This window comes from Sphaerodactylus townsendi, linkage group LG03 (genome assembly GCF_021028975.2).
Source record: "Sphaerodactylus townsendi isolate TG3544 linkage group LG03, MPM_Stown_v2.3, whole genome shotgun sequence".
NCBI lineage: Eukaryota > Metazoa > Chordata > Lepidosauria > Squamata > Sphaerodactylidae > Sphaerodactylus > Sphaerodactylus townsendi.
Window position 1 is genome coordinate 6,624,627 of NC_059427.1, and position 21,262 is coordinate 6,645,888.

Here is a 21,262-nt window from a genome sequence, read left to right on the forward strand (position 1 = left end):
AGCCTCAACCACTTCCACAATAGTGGACCCAGCCCCACCACTAGGCAGCTAAGCACTATTCTAATTTCTTAATCCTAAGGACAAACATACAGGTTGAAAAATTTCTACCATCAGCTGAACCTAAACAGTACTAAAAAACTAATCCCCACTAATCCTAAACTACTGATCAGGAGACACTTAAGGGTTAACCTGGTAGATCAGGAGTGCCATTGTTATCATTTGAAGGTCAGGATTAAAGTCATTGTTTCATATTACTTATCAAGTTTTAAAAGATGTGCCTATTCCGACCTTCAGGGAAACAATATGTCTATCAGACTGGGGTGATGTGGTTTCCGGGCTTTATGGCCGTGTTCTATGGGTGCATTCTCTCCTGACGTGCTTCTCGCCTGCATCTGTGGCTGGCATCTCAGATCCTCTGAAAATGCCAGCCACAGATGCAGGCAAAACGTCAGGAGAGAATGCTGCTAGAACACGGCCATACAGCCCGGAAACCACACAGCACCCCAGTTATTCCGGCCTTGAAGGCCTTCGACAATACATTGTCTATCAGACTGTTTAAAAATCTGTTTTGGTGAGGCTGGCCTGTGATGTTGGAGGATCAGTCTGTCTAAGGAGGTAAATCTCAAAGTACACTGGAACCCGGGATAAAATGACTGAGAAAGGGTTTACCCTTGTGGGTAGCTCCTCAATAAGTTGGATCTCAAACAACTCTGTGCAAGCAGCCAGCAGAGGGTAAAGGCAAAGGGGATGCTGGGATGAATAGGAGGGGGGGGGGTCAATCTCCAGGGAAGCTGCACGGGGGGGGGGCACTACTCAAAATGTGTATTATGAGGGGCAGCCCATCAACATGAATGATTCCTCCCATATGATTATGTTAGGACAGGGACGTAGGTATAGATTTTTTAGGGGGGCGGGGGGGCCACACCCCCCCTCTAGGGGCCCCTGGCCACACGCATCTCTCAAGCCCCCCCTCGGGCCTCGCCTAGCTTTATAAAGCAGCTCTCCAAGGCCAGGGACGGCAGACTCGCCCGCCCTCCCCTCCCCTGCCCCCCACCAGCTGGTCTCCCAGCCGGCGGCTGGCAGTTCCTTCTGCCCTCCCATCTGGGAAGAGGCGTAGAGGGAAAATGGAGCCCGGTGCAAAATCTGAATCCCCCCCCTTCCCCCCGGGCAGCCACTGTGATGCTAGAATCCACCCCCAAACAGCATCACTTTCAATGGTGTTTAAACTAGAGAGCCCAAATTCTCCTTTTAAATCCACCTTAAAGGGAGAATCTGGGGTTCCTTAGAGTTAACATTGGAAAGTGATGCTGTTTTAATGATAGGGATTATCCCCCACCGTGAAACAGCATCACTTTCAATGTGGCGTAGTGGTTAAGAGCAGGTGCTTTCTAATCTGGAGGAACCGGGTTTGATTCCCTGCTCTGCCGCCTGAGCTGTGGAGGCTTATCTGGGGAATTCAGATTAGCCTGTTCACTCCCACACACGCCAGCTGGGTGACCTTGAACTAGTCACAGCTTTTTGGAGCTCTCTCAGTCCCACCCACCTCACAGGGTGTTTGTTGTGGGGGGGGGGGGAAGGGCAAGGAGATTGTAAGCTCCTTTGAGTCTCCTACAGGAGAGAAAGCGGGGATATGAATCCAAACTCTTCTTCTTCTTCTTCTAAACTGAGGACCTCAGATTCTCCCTTTAAATCCATGCCGAAGGGGGTGGATTTCAAAGGAAATTTGGGGGTGCCTGCTGTCAGGGGTGCAATTGTTAAGCTACCAGCACCAAACTTTTAGGGTATCTTTAGGAGACTCTCCTAATGATACCACCTAGTTTTGGTGAAGTTTGGTTCAGGGGGTCCAAAGTTATGGACCCTCAAAGGTGTAGCCACATCTCCTATTAGCTCCTATTGGAAACAATGGGGATGGGGCACCCCTTGGAAGTCTATAGCCTTTTGGACCCCCTGGACCAAACTTCACAAAACCTGGATGGTATCAGTAAGAGACCCTCCTGGTGTTACCTCCCAGGTTTGGTGAAATTTAGTTCAGGGTGTCCAAAGTTATGGAACCTCAAAGGTGTAGCCCCATCTTCTATTAGCTCCCATTGGAAAAAATGGAGGATGGGGGCACCCCCTTTGGGAGTCCATAACTTTGGACCCCCTGAACCAAACCTCACCAAACCTGGGTAGTATCATCAGGAGAGTCCACCAAACAATCCCTCACAGTTTGGTGCTGCTAGCCCAAACAACGCGCCCCCTACAGGCCAAAAACCGAAAAACACTAAAAATGTTTTAAAACCCCACAAACGGGTGGGCGGAGCTTTGGACATGAATGGGGGGGTAGCCCCCTTACCTACGTGCTTGTGTTAGGAACTCCTTTCTGGACCTCCTTATGACTTCTATTGCTGAGGATCTATTCTGCCCTATCTTTATTTGCAACATGAAGATCGGGACTTTCTTCCCCCGCAAGAGTCACCAGGGCAGCGAACGAATTTTTAAAAGTGCATAACAAAAACAGATTTTAACAGTGTTTCAATCCCTTGCCTCCCCCTTTAAAAACACGCACCGTCGGTGAACTCCTAGATTTTAAATCTTATCCCCACCCCCCCACCCCCTCCGCGATTTACTTGGGAGTCAACCTTCCTAGCATCCGGCTGCAAGATTTTTTAATCGTGGTGCAGAACCGGAGCCTTTCCTGTAAGGCGTCTCGATTCAATAGTAAACCCCCCCCCCCCCCGTGGGAAAGAGCCTTTCCCCCGCCCCTTTACTCGACCTCTCTAGCAAAAAAACTCGCAGACTAAGGAAAAATATTTCTCTCCTTCCCATGAGATACGTCCAGAGCCCGTCGGGCAGGAGTTCAGCCCATGCAGCTCAACCGGGCTACTCGGGAGTTACTCTGCACACGGTTGCGCTCCCGACGTATCCCACGCTGTTGACACCGACTGAGTCCATAGACTGCATATAACTGGTTTCCCCCATGGGATGATTGCACCCACTGGAGTTATTTTAGGCACACAGGGAAGGCTTACATTATTTAGGGTGGTTCAGTCAAGAACATTGCAAAGAGCCTGGGCCGGACAAGGACCTCAGTGGGGTGCAATGCTGTATCATTTTTTTCTGCTTTGAATAGAAAAAACCAATGACAAATATTTCCTGCTGTTATTATTGTTCTCTGGAAGCGAGAGGGGGCGACGTTGCAAGCATTCTGGATTGAGAACACTGGAAGAACAAACGTTTCCCACGCAATCCTACAACCCCTTTCCTGGGAGTTAGTCCCATTAGAATAGAATAGAATAGAATAGAATAGAATAGAATAGAATAGAATAGAATAGAATAGAATCTTTATTGGCCAAGTGTGATTGGACACACAAGGAATTTGTCTCCGGTGCATATGCTCTCAGTGTACATAAAAGAAAATACATTTGTCAAGAATCATAAGGTACAGCACTTAATGATTGTCATATAGGTCTAGTAAGCAATCAGGAAACAATCAATAGTAATAAAAACATAAAATGTAAAATCATAAAATAAAATGAAATGTCAGCACAGGCTACAGTCATACAGTCATAATTGGGAGGAGATGGGTAATAGGAATGATGAAAAAAGTAGTGCAGTAATTATATAATAAATATATAATAAATAGCTCGGACATTATCGAGGGAATTATTTGTTTAACAGAGTGATGGCATTCGGGAAAAAACTGTTCTTATGTCTAGTTGTCTTGGTGTGCAGTGCTCTGTAGCGAACAGGGCTGAGGAGGATTTCAGAGCTGAGGAGGATTTCGACCAGACCTCCTTCCGATTGCTTGGGAGGAGTTGGCTCGGCTGGGCCTTAATTTTTATTTTTTCCACCACTCAGTCGTGCCATTATCTGAGATGTCTGAACAGCGGGGGATAGCCGGGACCGGCACCGTGTGCAAAGTAACTCCAGACTAGCCCGGTTGAGCTGCATGGGCGTGGCGGAAAGCAGCCTGTCTGAAGTCTTGTCCTGCAGTCTCTGGGCATATCTGGAGGAAATGGGTTTGATTCCCTGCTCTGCTGCTTGAGCTGTGGAGGCTTATCTGGGGAATTCAGATTAGCCTGTTCACTCCCACACAGGCCAGCTGGGTGACCTTGAGCTAGTCACAGCTTTTCCAAAGCTCTCTCAGTCCCACCCACCTCACAGGGTGTTTGTTGGGGGGGGGGGAGGGCAAGGAGATTGTAGGCTCCTTTGAGTCTCCTACAGGAGAGAAAGGGAGGATATAAATCTAAACTCTTCTTCTTCTTCTAAACTGAGGACCTCAGATTCTCCCTTTAGACCAGGGGTGTCAAATTCAATTGCACAGGGGGCCAAAACTCAAAGCACACTTCGGGTTGGGGGCCCGAACAGGATAACCATTTATTGCCTGGCATGCAAACCCCCTCTGCCCATGGAGAAGGCAGCTGCCTGCTCTGTTGGGCAGAGGGGACAGCAGCGGAGGCCTACCTGGTGCTGCCGCTCTCGCGCCGTGCAAGCTGGCGACACCATGCTTGCAACCCCCCTTTGCCCAACGGAGAAGGCAGCTGCCTGCTCCATTGGGCAGAGGAGGTGGCGGTGCCAGGCATGCAAACCCTCTGCCCCACAGAGAGGGCAGCTGTTCCACCTGCTCTGTTGGGCAGAGGATATGGCAGCACCAGGTATGCAAACCTCTCTGCCACATGGGGGGAAGGCAGCCGCCTGTTCTGTTGGAGCAGAGGGACGGCTGGCAGGCTGCAGTGGCATGGGCCTGCCTGGTGCTGCCGTTGCTTCCGCCAAGGCCATGCAGAGCTGGCGCACACCATGCTTGCAAACCTCTCTGCCCCACGGAAAGGCAGCTTCCTGCTCCATTGGGCAGAGAGGGGACTTGCCTGCCTGCTGCTGCTGCTGCTATTTCACCGTGCGAACCAGGAACACCGGGCATGCAAATCCTCTCTGCCCCCCATGGAGAGAGGCTGCAGCTGGAGCCAGCCTGGGCTCCATTGGGCGAGAGAGAAGGGGCAGCAGGCAGTGGCGTGCCTGCCTTGCCGGTGCTGCCAGCAGAACTAGGGTGCATGCCAACCCCTCTGCCCTACGGAGATTCACGAGGCAACAGCTTCTGTTCATCCCACACGGCAGCCTACCCTGCAGGCGTATGCACAGAAGTCAGAGCAGGGACTCCCCTAGGCGCCAAAGGTGAATCTCTACCACGCCTCCCATCCGCCCCCCTTCCACTACGCCGCCTTACCCAAAAGTAATACGACCCAGGAGATGGGGCGGCTCTTTGCAAAAAACTCATGCAAAGCACCAGGCAAAAAAAACACACACCAACTTCTGCCCGCAAGGAGATGCCACGGGACTTGAGTAAGCGGGGAGTTTTGCACGTTTGGGTGGGAGGGAAAGAGGAGGGCTTGCGCCTTCTTTTGGCTTGAGTTCTATGTAACTCATTGGCCCCTTTTTTTTGCCTGGATTACAGGGCTGGGGGCGGGGGGCGTGTGTTTACACCCAATGGGTCCAGCTCTCTTGCAAGGAGAGAGGAGATTATTTTCCTTCTCCTTTTGGGTCTGCAACTTTGGGGAGGGGTGAGCATTACTTACAAAGGATTGCAAAGTTTGCATGCAAATACAATGCAGGTTCCCCTGGGAGGGGAATCTCTCCAGCCAGCTGGCCTTTTGCAAATGCGGGGTTAAAAACAAAAAGCTGCAGAACGAAAGGGAAACTGGAGGCAGCTGATTCTCAAGTTGCAGCCCCAGCCGGGCCCAAAATGGAGCCAGAGCCAGAGCAGCCCCGGAGAGGGGAAGCTTGCCTGCCCACTCCCCGCCACGCCTGGCCTGCCTGCTTGGCGCTTACCAGTTGCCTCCTCCTTTGTCCCTCACTGCAGGCTGCAAGCTTCAGACTCCTGCTGTTGGTTTGGGTGGGTACAAGAGGTTCCCTTGGCTGCAGCCTTTCCGACTGCACAGACTGGGCTGTGAATTTGACACATGTGCTTTAAACCCATGCCGAAGGGGGTGGATTTAAAAGGAGAATCTGGGGAAATTTTGGGGGTGCCTGCTGTCAGGAGTGCAATTGTTAAGCTAGCAGCACTAAACTTTTAGGGTATCTTTAGGAGACTCTCCTAAGGATACCACCCAGGTCTGGTGAAGTTTGGTTCAGGGGGTCCAAAGTTATGGACCCTCAAAGGTGTAGCCCCATCTCCTATTACCTTCCATTGGAAACAATGGGTGGTGGGAGCACCCAGGGGGCTTTGGACCCCCTGGATCAAACTTCACAAAACCTGGGTGGTATCATTAAGAGACTCTCCTGATGATACCTCCCAGGTTTGGTGAAATTTAGTTCAGGGTGTCCAAAGTTATGGACCCTCAAAGGTGTAGTCCCCATCTTCTATTAGCTCCCACTGGAAACAATGGAGGATGGGTCACCCCCTTTGGAAGACCCCCTGGACCAAACTTCACAATACCTGGGTAGTATCATCAGGAGATTCCCCCAAACAATCCCTGAAAGTTTGGTGCTAGCCTAAACAATGCGCCCCCTGCAGGCCAAAAACCGAAAAACACTAGAATATTTTAAAACCCCACAAACGGGTGGGCGGAGCTTCGGACATGAATGGGGGGGTTGAACCCGAGAACCCCCTTCCCTTACCTACGTCCTTGCAAGTAAGTCATCGGAGAACACTCTTTTAAATCTCGAAATTCTCCCATTGAGAATAATTTTATTGGAAGACTGCCAATAGTCTAGAAGTAATCCGGCTTTGTTAACTATATGATCACATTAGATTTGTGTTAATACAGGCAAATTTGGTATGCTCTGGGCAGAGGTAGTGACAGGTCATTGGGAGCCATATCCTCTCATCCAATCCTGGCATCAAAGTCTCCGGCTATGAAAAGTTTAGCATCTGGGTGAAGCCTTTCCAAGGTCTCAACATAACTAAAAAATCTGTCCCAAGGGATCTTCCTATTCTTGTGATCAGCACAAGGTGGAAGGTAAACATTTACTGCAAACAAACTGACCATTTGAACAAAGGAACGCTTGGGCCAAGGAGGGCAACAATTAAGAATAGTTATTTGAATTGTAAATTTGTTAGAGTGTAAGCAGCACAACCCAGCTGTGTACCATCCCTTTTTGTTGGCTCTCATGGCCGGGAGTGGGTATGAGCTAAAATCTGTCATGTGGACTCCAGGTCTCTTGTAGGAAAATTAAATTGAAATGGGATAAATATTCAGTAAAATCAGTGTCTCTCCAATGTCTTTGCCATCCTGCTATGTTCCATGACAGACATTTTATGGCAGGCGTGCAAGGAGCAGGAAATTGTCAGTCTGCTGGGGAGATTTTGTCCAGATTTCCTTCTTTGTCATAGAAGAAATTGCCATTCGCTGCTTGTGGTGATAAAACATCCAGTTTATGGTTTCTAGGAGGCTATTCGTGTTATTTGTATTGAGAGGGACCTTAGTGTGAATCACAGATGTTGACCCTCCCATTGGTACAGATTTGGGCTCATGCATAGTGGCTTTGGATACCAAAGCTTGTTGATGTTTCTGGTTCTAAAGTTGGTCTGGCTGTCATAAGGTTGATTGAGGCTCTTTCTTTAGGCAGGATAATATCAGTATCCACATCAAGATCTATTAGCATGTCTATTTCAGAGTTCCATTAAAAGGTTTGGTATTTTGGCATTAGTAAATTTCAGAAGGTATCTTGTATATTGGGGTAATGAGAAAAGCAATGTAGATGACATAATTTTAGCATCAAGATTCTTCCTAAATATTTGGTTCAAATTGCTATTTGCCTGGCAGACTGAATCCCATCCAGTGAATTTCTCTTTGAACCTAGATACATTGAGTACTAATTGAGATGATAATAATATCAATTGTTTTTGGCAATTACAAATGTCTCTGTATGCTGTCAGAGGTTGGCATGATAAGTTGTGCTGCTTTATATTTTTGGCAGCTGTGGAATTTCTCTGAACCTTGCCTTCGAGGATGTTTTTGTTAGCTTCAGCTATCAGATAGTCTTTAAATCCAGTCTGCTCTTTACGGTCAGAGAATTTAGACACCATTGGTGGCATTTGTCACAGAGATTAGAGTGTTTTGATAAGATTTGTGAAGTTTAAGGTTTGTTGTAGTTATTTTCTCGATGATCATATGCAAAGTTCTGGCTGTAATTAAGCACTGGTCAGCTAATTCCAAAAGCAGTCTGGAAATGAAGCTTTCCTCAGAAGAGGGAGAGGGAACCATTAGTTCTGATACACTGTTAGATTCATTGTTTGTCAAGTTACTCTCTGACTGATTTAAATTGATACCAGCCTCCCTCCCTCCTTCTAATTCAGTAAATCGTTTTTGAGTTGTAACAGAGTTAAAAGTTCTTTTGTTAGTTTGGTTTTCAGTCTGATTAGCCAGCTGTGCTGGAGAAGCTGAAGCAATTATTTTGCTTTGTTTTAATTTCAGTTGGTCTAGGGCAGGGGTCTGCAACCTGTGGCTCTCCAGATGTTCATGAACTACAATTCCCATCAGCCCCTGCCAGCATGGCCAATTGACCATGCTGGCAGGGGCTGATGGGAATTGTAGTTCATGGACATCTGGAGAGCCACAGGTTGCAGACCACTGGTCTAGGGCAACTGGTGAGTCAGCTCTTTTTTTCCTTTTTACTGTTTTAAGTTTTGTTTGTCATTTCCATTATAGTAGCTATTAAGGCAATCAGTCAAGTAATGTGAAATTAATTATCAGTTGCTCAGTTTGCTAAAAGGTTGTTTGGAGATTTGCCTTTAACACGCAGCAGTTCCAGGCTGAAAGTTACAATAATGTCAGATAATAGCTATAGTTTGTCCTTCATTAAATGCGAAGGCAATATCTGAGAGCAAAATGTAGAGTATAGAAAATAGAAGAAATGACTACAGCTCATGACCTTGAAGCTTGTATCTCACTCGGCACCATCTTCCCTAATGGTATTACCTTACATTGCCTTAGAGCATTGTTTATATATCTAAATGCACAGCTAACTTAGTATTAAGGCAAGTTTCCACTCAGACCCCTAAAGAAAACAAAGAGGTTGCAGGGTATGGCACCCTAATTTATATTTTGTGCAACAGAAAGTCCCTGAAAATTCCACAAGGTGGCCCTATCTCATCACTGTGGTACTCCTGTGATGTGCCAAGATTTTAGTGCACTCCCCAAAAATATGTGTTCTGTCTCCTGTTTCTATCTGGTAGGGCTGTCGTATGTTTAATCTTAATCTTTGGGGTTTTTAAAAGATCAGGGAATGCAGCTAAATAAGCTGTGTTTGTGAGGGGTATATATTAATGTTTTGGTCTCCCCCCAAAAATATTCTAGCCTGATCCCCATAGTAAAAACCTACAATGGACTCCCAATGTATTTGAGGCTCATCATCAATGCAACTACTGATCCCCGCTCCGTTGCACACCTTTCGCACTGTTACTTCACACACAGCCCTTCCAACTGCTATGTGCTTACAAGAAAGGGTGGGAAATGAAGAAAAAAATTCCGCAGCAACACAAGTAGTGTAACTTGTGATGTTGATTCAACCTAGGGCAGTGATCGCTAACCTTTTCGAGACCGAGTGCCCAAATTGCAACCCAAAACCCACTTATTTATCGCAAAGTGCCAACACGGCAATTTAACCTGAATACTGAGGTTTTAGTTTAGAAAATATGGTTGGCTCCAAGGTGCGCGTTACTTGGGAGTAAGCTTGATGAAGCAACCGTGCAACGCTTCAAATGGGTGAATCACAACCCTAGGAGGGTTTACTCAGAAGCAAGGCCCATTGCCAGCAACCGAGCTTACTCCCAGGTAAAGGATCGTGCCCAGGCTAGCCTAAATATGTGTGTGTGTGGGGGGGGTGATTTTCTGCCCCCCCCCCCACATGATGAACTCTGTGCACGTGTGCCCACAGAAAGGGCTCTGAGTGCCACCTCCGGCACCCATGCCATAGGTTCGCCATCACTGACCTAGGGGAAGGCTTGGGTCGCCAACCTCCAGGAGATGGTTGGAGATATGTGGAGCAGAAAGCTGGTTTTCATTGGTTAAAACTCTGTGTAAGTGTAACCTCTAACTGTGGGTTCTGTGGGGCAGAACTTGGAAGGAGTTGCAAAGAACTAAATTTTAAAACAAAATGGTTTACTTAACAAATAAAACTTTTAACATTTTCATTTAACATTAACAATTTACAGTCCTTCTAAGTTGCATTTCAAGTCCTTATCTTGACAAACTACTGATAAATGCCAAGTCCAATTCTTCCTGCTGGTGGTTGGCTTATGAAGACTTCAGAGGCTTGGTGAATGGGATCCAAGATGATGAAGGTCCCCAAACGAACTCCCATCAATTACATACATAGCAAGCCCTGAAACAATAAATTCTAACATTTACAATTATAGCAAAAATAACCAACTCCCTTCCCACTAAGTCCCAACAACTTTGCAATTACCTTAAACAAGGTGTTAAGAGCTTATGACGGATTAAATCAAGGTCCCAGCCTGGTAGCCTGGCTTCCTCCAACTTCACCAGTTTTGCAGCCTTCTGAGGCTTAGAGTCTCCACCCCTTTCTGGGTCAACCCATTCTGATCATAGGGGTTACATAAGCTTTTGCTTTTTTGGATCTACAAAAGAAAGAAAATAATTTCTAAGCAAGGTATGTGAACTGGGGGGGGGGGGATAGTGGTGGTGGAGTGGGGAGCTGGAATTGGGGCCCCCTTTTTTGCAAAGAGTTGCTGGAAGGGAAACATTTCTGAAAGTTCCTTTCAAACTGCTTTTTGTTTTTTATTCATGCCCAGCATGTTTTTTATTCATGCCCAGCAAAGGTAAAGCTTTCATGTCCAGCCATGCGTCCAAACCAGTCTCCTCTTGGTCAGTAGAGAAAGTGGGAGTTGGGGGGAAATGATAAGTGTGGCTGGAGTTAGCATAGCTGCTTGCCACCTTCCGCCTAGGAGCAATGTAGCACTGATTTTGCAGGCGATGGCACATTGTGTAACTTTGCAGGGGAAGGGGGAAAGTCCATTAAAAGAGATCAAAATTGAAGAGACAGTTGGCCAAGGAGACTCTGGCCGTTTCCGCACGGCCTATTTATGGCGCCCTGGGAACGGTAAAAACGCCGTTCCCAGGGAGCCATTCGCACAGGCGGCGCTCCCCCTCCCCCAGGGCGGCGTCAGGCCGCCCTGAAAAACAACCCTTTAAAGGGTTGTTTTCCCCCCCGACAGCGTGTTCCTGGCGGCGCGGTGCGAACCCTAACCCTGGGTTAACCCTAACCCTAACCCTGACCCCTGGAGGTCAGAGGGCAGCGTGGGCGGGGCTTCGACGGCCAGCAGGCCGACGACGGGGACACGGTGAGTGGGACGGGGAAGGGGGAAAAGGCGGCTCCATGCGGAGCCGCCTGCCGTCTGCCGGCCTCTGCTGAGGCCGCCCGCATGCTTGCATGCGAACGGCCTCCGCCTCCACGCCGGCAGAATTCTTGCAGGCGTGGAGGCGCCTCGACGGCCGTGCGGAAACAGCCTCTGCTTTTGCTTTCATTCAGAGGTTGAAGGAAAGACTGTAAGAGGTTGAGGATGGTACAAACATATTTTATTCTGGGAGGTCTCCTGACTGGTTCAGGGGTCTGCCTAGATGCCAGCCTAGTTGCCAATCTCGAGGTGGGAAATGGTGGAATAAAAAGCTGCTTCTTATTGCTGAAAACTCTGTGTGAGGTTCTTAAAAACAAGGCTGGGTGCCTATAGCTGATTTGTACCAGTTCAGAGGTGCACTTTTATTAGGCATTGTGTGTATCACCTTGCATTTATAACCCACTTTCTGCAGTTTATGCTTTGGACAGAATTTTGTTTGCTTTTTCTTTAACCTGAAATTTTGTTAGATGTCTTTTCCAATCTGGCTGTATTAGTTTTTTCAAATGTTCTTTGAAATTGGGCATGAGTCTTGATGGGAAGCTACAAATATAGCAAATAAAAAAGAGCTTCTCAGCTAAATCAAAAGCAAAGGATAAGCAAAGCAAATAAATAAACCTCCTGGATCACTGAATAATTCATTCAGGAAGAAAGCCTATAAATATTCCAAGAACAGAAAGACCTTCAGCTGAAACTTTCATTTCAGGGCTTACCTACCTGTTATATTTCCCCCTCTCGCAGCTCCTCCCTGGGTCTGTGCAATCAAATATGTATTCCAAATTCTGTTTTGAGAGTTCAATTCCAGCCACAGGCAGAACAACGCTTAGGATTGGGTTGACAGTGTGTGAGGAGAGGGGACTTCAACCCTTCCGCACATGCAGAATAATGCACTTTCAATCCACTTTCAATGCATTTGTGAAATTGTGCAATTGTGCAATTGTGAAAGCAGATTGAAAGTGCATTATTTTGCATGTGCGGAAGGGCCCTTAGGTTTTCACAGATGGCATTTTTCGAAACAGTCTCAGTGGGCTGATTCCCTAGACTGGATACAACTAGTTTCCCCAATGGGATAATTGCACCCACTGCAGCTGTTTTAGGCACGCAGGGAAGCCTTACATTAATTAGGGTGATTCAGCCAAGAACGTTGCAAAGAGCTCCAAAAGGATCTCTTCAAAAGGGGCAGTACTTTTATGCCATCACAGGCGAGCTGTAGCTTTGAGTGCTCTGGGCGTTGATGGCTCCCAAAGAAGGTGCCCAACTACTCAAGTCCCGCCGCATTCCTCCCCCTGCCCCCCCGCAGCAGCAGCAGCCGCCGCCGCCGCCGCCGCAGAATATGGGGGCGGAGTGTGTGGTTGCCAGATCCAGGCTGCGAAGCGGCTGTAAAAGTGGGAGTGGAGACTGGGAAGAACATGGACTTCAGTGGGGTGCAATACTGTACCCAAGGATGTAGGTAAGGGGGGGTTCTCGGGTTCAACCCCCCCATTCATGTCCGAAGCTCCGCCCACCCGTTTGTGGGTTTTTAAAACATTTTTACTGTTTTTCAGTTTTTGGCCTGCAGGGGGCGCATTGTTTAGGCTAACATCATCAAACTTTCTGGGATTGTTTGGGGGATCCTCCTAATGATGCTACCCAGGTTTGGTGAGGTTTGGTTCAGGAGGTCCAAAGTTATGGACTCCCAAAGTTATGGACTCCCAAACATCCTCCATTGTTTCCAATGGGAGCTAATAGAAGATGGGGGCTTCACATTTGAGGGTCCATAACTTTGGACACCCTGAACCAAACTTCACCAAACCTGGGAGTTATCATCAGGAGAGTCTCTTACTGATACCATCCAGGCTTTGTGAAGTTTGGTCGAGGGGGTGCAAAGCTATGGACTCCCAAAGGGCGTCCCCCCCATCCTCCATTGTTTCCAATTGGAGCTAATAGAAGATGGGGGCTACATCTTTTAGGGTCCATAACTTTGGACACCCTGAACCACACTTCACCAAACCTGGGATATATTATCAGAAGAGTCTCTTACTGATACCACCCAGGTTTTGTGAAGTTTGGTCCAGGGGGTCCAAAGCTATGGACTCCCAAAAGGGGTGCCCCCATCCTCCATTGTTTCCAATGGGAGCTAATAGGAGATGGGGCTACACCTTTGAGGGTCCATAACTTTGGACCCCCTGAACCAAACTTCACAAAACCTGGGTGGTATCATTAGGAGAGTTTCCTAAAGATACCCTGAAAGTTTGGTGCTTCTAGCTTAACAATTGCACCCCTGACAGCAGGCACCCCCCAAATTTCCCCAGATTCTCCTTTTAAATCCACCCCCTTTGGCATGGATTTAAAGGGAGAATCTGAGTTCCTCAGTTTAGAAGAAGAAGAAGAGTTTGGATTTATATCCCCGCTTTCTCTCCTGTAGGAGACTCAAAGGAGCTTACAATCTCCTTGCCCTTCCTCCTTCACAACAAACACCCTGTGAGGTGGGTGGGGCAGAGAGAGCTCCAAAAAGCTGTGAGTAGCCCAAGGTCACCCAGCTGTCATGTGTGGGAGTGCACAGACTAATCTGAATTCCCCAGATAAGCCTCCACAGCTCAAGCGGCAGAGCAGGGAATCAAACCCGCTTCCTCCAGATTAGAATGCACCTGCTCATAACCACTACGCCACATTTTTCAGGGTGGGGGATAATCCACCCCAAAACAGCATCACTTTCAATGTTGTTTAACCAGGGACCCCAGATTCTCCCTTGATTGAAAAGGAGAATTTGGGCTTTCTAGTTTAAACACCATTGAAATTGATGCTATTTGGTTGGATTCCAGCATCACAGCGGCTGCCCAGAGGGGGGGGGGGGGCAAAGCCCATATTGTGCACCTGGCTCCAGTTTCCCTCTATGCCTCTGCCCAGAAGGGAGGGCAGAAGGAACTGCCAGCTGGGAGCCCAGCTGGTGGAGGGCAGGGGAGTCTGCCATCCCCGGCCTCAGAGAGCTGCTTTTATAAGCGCTAGGCCAGGGGTGGGGCTTGGGGAGGCATAGCCATGCCCTAGGGGTGGGTGGGGGTGTAGCCCCACCCCCGAACCCCCCCATAAAAAAATCTATACTTACGTCCCTGACTGTACCCTCCATAAGGCCTTTTTTCTGCTTTGAATATTTATTTATTTGTTTGTTTGTTTGCTTGTTTGCTTGTTTGTTCGTTCATTTATTTGTTTGTTTGTTTGCTTGTTTGTTTGTTTGCTCGTTCGTTCGTTCGTTCGTTCGTTTATTTATTTATTTATTATACCGCCCTATCTTTAAAGGGCTCTGGGCAGTGAACAACATAAGACATCATACATAAAATCATCATAAAAACACAAATATCATAAGAGGAGCGAATCAATAACTAATCAATAAATACATCTACAGTTAATGCTCAAGCTCCATGGACTATAAAATTAATTTTCATTAAAAACAGCGATTATTTCATACTTTCTACTACCCTGTTTCCCCGAATATAAGACATCCCCGGAAAATAAGACGTAGTAGAGGTTTTGCTGAAGTGCAAAATATAAGGCATCCCCCGGAAGTAAGACGTAGCAAAGTTTTTTTGTTTGGAAGCATGCCTGACGAACAGAACACAGAAAAATAAGACATCCCCTGAAAATAAGACATAGCACATCTTTGGGAGCAAAAATTAATATAAGACACTGTCTTATATTCGGGGAAACAGGGTAGTAGCTGTGCGTAGAAAAACCAACGACGTTCCTTTCCCTTTGCTGTCATTGCTCCCTCGAAGCGGCAGGGGGCGACCTTGCAAGCATTCTGGCTTGAGAACACAGGAAGGAGAAACGTGACGTCGCCAGCCTGATACAGCCCCTTTCCTGGGAGTAAGTCGCGTCGGGCGGAGCCGAGGAGGAGGATTGCGACCAGGCCGCCTCCGGATTGCTCGAGGTGAGCTGGTTTGGCTGGGCCTTCATTTTTCCTTTCCCACCACTCCGTCGCGCCATTCTCTGAGATGTCTGAAGGGGGGGGGGGGAGCGCCACCGCGCGCAGAGTAACTCCAGAGTAGCCCCGTTGAGCTGCATGGACGTGGCGGGCGGCAGCCTGTCTGAAGCCCTCTCTGGAGGGCTTTGGGCGTATCTCATGGGAAGGGGAGAAATGTTTTTCCTTTGTCTGCAGCGCTGAAAGGGTGACACACACACACACCCACACCCACCCCCAGCTGGGTGACCTTGGGCTAGTCACAGCTTCTCGGAGCTCTCTCAGCCCCACCCACCTCACAGGGTGTTTGTTGTGAGGGGGGAAGGGCAAGGAGATTGTAAGCCCCTTTGAGTCTCCTGCAGGAGAGAAAGGGGGGGATAGAAAACCAAACTCTTCGTCTTCTTCAAGGGGAAGAAAGGCGAGCTAGGCATGTTGCAAATAAAGATAAGGGCAAAATAAGTCCTCAGCCGTGGAAGTCACAAGGAGGGTCAGAAAGGAGTTCCTGACATAATCAAATGGGAGGAATCATTCATGCAGACGGACTGCCCCTCATAATGTACTCTTAAAATCTGGTTCTGTGCACTTTTAAAAATTCGTTTGCTGCCCTTGTGACTCTTGTGGGGGAAGAAAGGCCGGATCTGCACGTTGCAAATAAAGATAGGACAAAATCAGTCCTCAGCCATGGAAGTCATAAGGAGGTCTAGAAAGGAGTAATAAAACACAATATTTTGGGTCACAGCCAAAAGAAGAACTAAAATAACAATAATAAGATTTAGTTAATAATTGCACAATATTACATTTCATGCAGCAAGCAAATCAGAAACATTAATTCTAAAATATGGAGCAAACCGGCAAAAAGGATTAACAATAATGAATGATCTAATGCAATCTACAGACAGGTGAGTCGTCCTCCTGGGAAGGTCTCCTGGGAAGTTTCCACCTGACTGCTTTTAAAGGCTGCTTTAAAACTAATGTAGTTCCCACCAGGCTGATTTTAAACTAAGTGGGAGGGGGGCAGGGGTAAGGTGGGGGCAGGGGGCAGGGGGCCGGGGCAGGCACCATTTTACCCCAGGTGCCATCCCACCCCCACGCCTCTGCTGAGACACCCTCAAAAGATTCTGGATGGGGTCCCGTCCTAAGTTTCCAACTTTTCCAACACACCCTTCTGTCTAAATGCAATCATGGTTATCTGTCATCTGGAATGGATCTTTCCTATTTCTACAAGTTGGGTTGTGTACTTTGATCTTGACTGTGTTTCCTTCCTTCCAGAAGAATTTTTCTCTTTTGTTGCATTTATTTCCTTACTGATATAAGAATCCTGACTGTTTCTCTACCTCTACAGAAGAAGCCAGTAATGTAAATGAGACTACAGCAGAGACAGACAAAAGCCTCCCATCCAAAGGAGTCCTGGAGAGTTTGTCAAGAGGATTTCAAGAGAGAATTTCCTTCCCAGGTGAGCAGACTACAAGTAGATATCCTTCACGGCTACATCTAGGGAACAGGGAAGGAATACCCTTGTAGGATTTCTGATTCACTTCGTACAATTCTTAGTTTTGGTAGAATTATGAAGCTCACTGGGTACTGAAGAAGGGAGGCTTCCTGGACCCTGAAATCTGGGAGGCTCAGAAACTTCTTCTGGGCCGGAGCTCAGCTGCAGTTTTCTTAAATTTACACTTTGTGGTGTGTGTGTGTGTGTGTGTGTGTGTGTGTACACACATATACACAGAGGCAGATGTATATACTCTCTCTCTCTCTCTCTCTCTCTCTCTCTCTCTCTCTCTAGCTTTTCTGGCACTTGCCAAATGTTCTAGCATTTGCCAAGGGAGTAGGTGGGGCCAGGTAGTGCTTTTGGTTTACCATTTGAGACTTGAGTGACTGCCGATGTTTAAAAATGTTGTTTTGGCAGAAGCTGCCATTGCAGCTCAAGAATCTACACTGTGACAATATTCTCCTGCAGCAATCATTTTGTTGCTAAGAGCATTCCTGGAATGGCGGGGAGGTTATTTAAGAACAGTCACTCTAAGCGAGGTCCTGATGGCTCTGATTATTCCATGATGGAAACTCTCTGTAAATGTACAGGACACATTATTCTGAAAGTTTTTTATATCTAATCATGAAAAGATCTGCATGGCAAGTAAAATGTGAAGGAAGGAGGAAGGATTCTATGCCACCTTTCCCCTTCAACTTGATTTAGGAGGTTTGGGGGTACAGCGGAATAGAATGTATGAACAGCATTACTGAAGTCCCTGGCCAGAAAAAAATTCTGATAACTGGATTAGGTTTAGTGAAAAACTCTGAACATGGAAGCAAAACACACATCTATCTGTCTAGACTGGCTGATCTGTGTCTTGTCTCCTTACATGAATGCTGATGAGATCTCTTTATTTCAGCAGATGTCGAGGAGATGGCTGGAAAATTCCTCGGGTTTTCATTGGAAAGAGATAAGGAAGACGAATCTCAGTATGTCAGGGATCAAGAGAGATCAGAGAGGCAACCATTAAGCCATGGAAAAAATATGATGGAAAAACCCATTTCTTTCCAAAGAGGGGATTTTCATGATGTAATTCACATGGCAGAAGAAACATACAAATGCTTCTCAGGTCAAACACAATATGATACCAGTTTGCAAACGCCCCCTGGAAAGAAGGCCCATACTTGCTTCACATGTGGAAAGATGTTCGTTTCTGGAGCAGAGCTCATTAAAGATGAAAGAATCCATGTAGGAGAGAAACCGTATTACTGTTCAGACTGTGGAAATAGGTTCTCGGAGAATTCAACCCTTGTTCAAGCTGAGAGTTCTCACCCTTCAGGAGGAGAGACATTGATCTTCTTAGCAAGTGAAAAGAATTTATCTGATAGGAAAGCATATAATTGTGGAAAGAGATTCCATAGCAGTGTTGAACATCACCATCTACAAACCCTGACACCAGAGAAAACTTCTGAGAGCTCCGATTGTGGAAAGAGGTTCTGTATGAGTGGCCCTCTTCAAGTGCATCAAAGAACCCACACAGCAGAGAAACCTTTTGAGTGCTCAGAGTGTGGAAAGAAATTCAGCAGCAGTGGAGGTCTTCAAAAGCATTTTAGAACGCACACAGGAGAGAAACCTTTTGAGTGCTCAGAGTGTGGAAAGAAATTCAGCAGGAGTGGAGGTCTTCAAAAGCATTTTAGAACCCACACCGGAGAGAAACCTTTTCATTGCCCAGAGTGTGGGAAAACATTCAGTCGGAGTGACTATCTTCAGTTGCATCAAAGAACGCACACAGGAGAGAAACCTTTTAAGTGCTTAGAGTGTGGAAAAAAATTCAGCAGGAGTGGAGATCTTCGTCTGCATCGAAGAACCCACACAGGAGAGAAACCTTTTGAATGCTCAAAGTGTGGGAAAAAGTTCAGTATGAGTGGCCATCTTCAAGCGCATCAAAGAATGCACACAGGAGAGAAACCTTTTGAGTGCTCACGGTGTGGAAAGAGATTTAGTCAGATTGGAGATCTTCAAAAACATTTTAGAACCCACACTGGAGAGAAACCTTTTCAGTGCACAGAGTGTGGAAGAAGGTTCAGGTGGAGTAGCAATCTTCAACTACATCAAAGAATGCACACAGGAGAGAAACCTTTTGAGTGCTCAGAGTGTGGAAAGAAATTCAGCAGCAGTGGAGGTCTTCAGAAGCATTTTAGAACCCACACTGAAGAGAAACCTTTTCAGTGCCTACAATGTGGGAAAAGATTCACTAGGAGTGACTATCTTCAAGTGCACCAAAGAATGCACACAGGAGAGAAACCTTTTGAGTGCTCAGACTGTGGAAGGAAATTCAGCACCAGTGGAGATCATCAAAACCATTTACGAACCCACACAGGAGAGAAACCTTTTGAGTGCTCAAAGTGTGGAAAGAAATTCAGCAGCAGTGGAGGTCTTAAAAAGCATTTTAGAACTCACACCGGAGAGAAGCCTTTTGAGTGCTCAGAGTGTGGAAAGAAATTTAGCAGGAGTGGAGGTCTTCAAAGGCATTTTAGAACCCACACCAGAGAGAAACCTTTTCAGTGCTTAGAGGGTGGAGAAGGATTCAGTCAGAGTGACTATCTTCAATTGCATCAAAGTACGCATACAGGATAGAAACCTTTTAAGTGCTCAGAGTGTGGAAAGGAATTCAGCAACTGTGGAGATCATCAAAAACATTTAAGAATCCACACAGGAGAGAAACCTTTTGAGTGCTCAAAGCGTAGACAGACTTATACATGAGTCAAGGAAACGCCAGAGCAGCCAAGGGCTGGGGCTGCTGTGGGGATCGGGGGGGGGGGGAGCGATCCGGCGGGGAATGGGCGCCCCGGCTCTTCCTTATTTACCACCCTAGACTTATACATGAGTCAATACGTTTTCCCAGTTTTTGGTGGTAAAATTAGGTGCCTCGGCGTATATTTGGGTTGACGTATACATGAGTATATACGGTAATAACTTTTTCTTGTACATATGGTTTGCAATTTAATTATTTGAATTTTTTAAAATTCTCATACTCTTTTTCCTAGTTGGGAAGAATTGTCAATGAGATTTAGAGCAATTGTAGGTTTCTTTTTTCTTCTTCTTTTCTTTGTTTTACTCTCTTTTTGTGTTTTCCTTTGTATATCTTTCACTTTCTGATATTGTTTTGTGTATCTTTATGGAATATTAACATTAATAAAATTATATCAGCAAAAAAAATCCACAGAGAGAAACCTTTTGAGTGCTCAAACTGTGGAAACAAATTCAGTCACAGTCATCTTCCCAGAGTCAGACTCTGGAACCAAGACTACCCCAACGTCAGCAATAGATAGCACTGGAACCACCTGTTCTCCTGCTCACAAGTAGTAAGTCTTTTCTCACGTAACAGGCAGTGGCGGAACTACAAGGGAATGGAGGGTGTGCGTGGCGCTGGGGTGCCTGGGGAGACATGAAAATCACCCCTGCCCCTTCCCCCCTCACCCTACCTTGTCAGGAGTTGCCCCGCCCACCAGCCTAGTCCAAAAGATGCTTTCTGCTGGCTGGAAAAGGTAAGTGGGGGGAGGAGAGGGGAGGGACTGCAGGGGGCTAGAAAACACTCATCCTGCGCACTCCTGCCCAGCTATGCTTTTGGGGACAGACGATACAGGGGAAGTCTAGTTTTGTCAGTGTCTGTTCCCCTGCTGGGTCTGACAGTGATGATGACAGTGATGATGATGGCTGTCATGCCGGTCTTTTGACTCCAATGAAGGTGAGACCCCCGAAGCCAGACCTGGAAGCAGAGACTCATTGGAGGATGAGGAACCAGCTGCGGCCACACCGGCTTCTGATGGCCTTACAGAACCAGAGCCAGCTCAGCAAGCGCCCCCAGAACTGTCTCAGAACTCTCCTCCAGCCCCCCCATCCCAGCTTGCAGTCCTCCTGGTTCCCCTACCCCGCTAGAGCAGTTTGAGTAGACCCAGCTGCACCAATGAAGCGGTGAGCTTCTGTGAGTTTCTTCTATCTTATTTAAAGTAAAGCTGTGAGTGTTCAATACACCTTGCCTCGTGCCTCCTTTGTGGCCAGCCTGTGACAGATTACTACAAAGCATGCAAAGTCGTAAAGCATAGGTCAGGAAAAGAAAGCATAGATGGCAGTGGTAACATATAGCAGGCTAGTTACATATATCAAAGAGGCATTGATTTGGTTTTATCTAGAGATACATGGTTTCAAGAATGTGTTTCATTACTTAAATACCCACCCCCTCACATTCTGCCCCCCGTAAGTCCCTCCCCCACCCGGGCAGTGAGGGTGCTGTTTAAGGAGAACAGGAGTGGCGTAGTGGTTAAGAGCAGGTGCATTCTAATCTGGAGGAACCGAGTTTGATTCCCTGCTCTACCGCTTGAGCTGTGGAGGCTTATCTGGGGAATTCAGATTAGCCTGTGCACTCCAGCACACGCCAGTTGGGTGACCTTGAGTTAGAGTGCTCTGAGCTCTCTCAGCCCACCTACAGGGTGTTTGTTGTGGAGGGGGGGCAAGGGGAGGGAAA

The 21,262-nt window shown here is 47.1% G+C and overlaps 1 protein-coding gene across 1 annotated transcript; it reads left to right on the plus strand.

Moving 5' to 3' along the window:
• Positions 1 to 15,100: 15,100 nt before the first annotated feature.
• Positions 15,101 to 19,956, plus strand: LOC125428707 (gastrula zinc finger protein XlCGF57.1-like). The gene is made up of 3 exons (XM_048489263.1): positions 15,101 to 15,236; positions 16,609 to 16,719; positions 17,660 to 19,956. The coding sequence occupies exon 3, from the start codon at positions 17,671 to 17,673 to the stop codon at positions 19,372 to 19,374; it is 1,704 nt and encodes a 567-aa protein (XP_048345220.1). The 5' UTR covers positions 15,101 to 15,236; positions 16,609 to 16,719; positions 17,660 to 17,670; the 3' UTR covers positions 19,375 to 19,956.
• The last annotated feature ends 1,306 nt before the right edge of the window (positions 19,957 to 21,262 follow it).

Coding starts and splice junctions, on each gene's coding strand:
- LOC125428707 (XM_048489263.1), top strand. CDS start 17,671: ATGGCTGGAAAATTCCTCGGGTTTTCATTGGAAAGAGATAAGGAAGAC.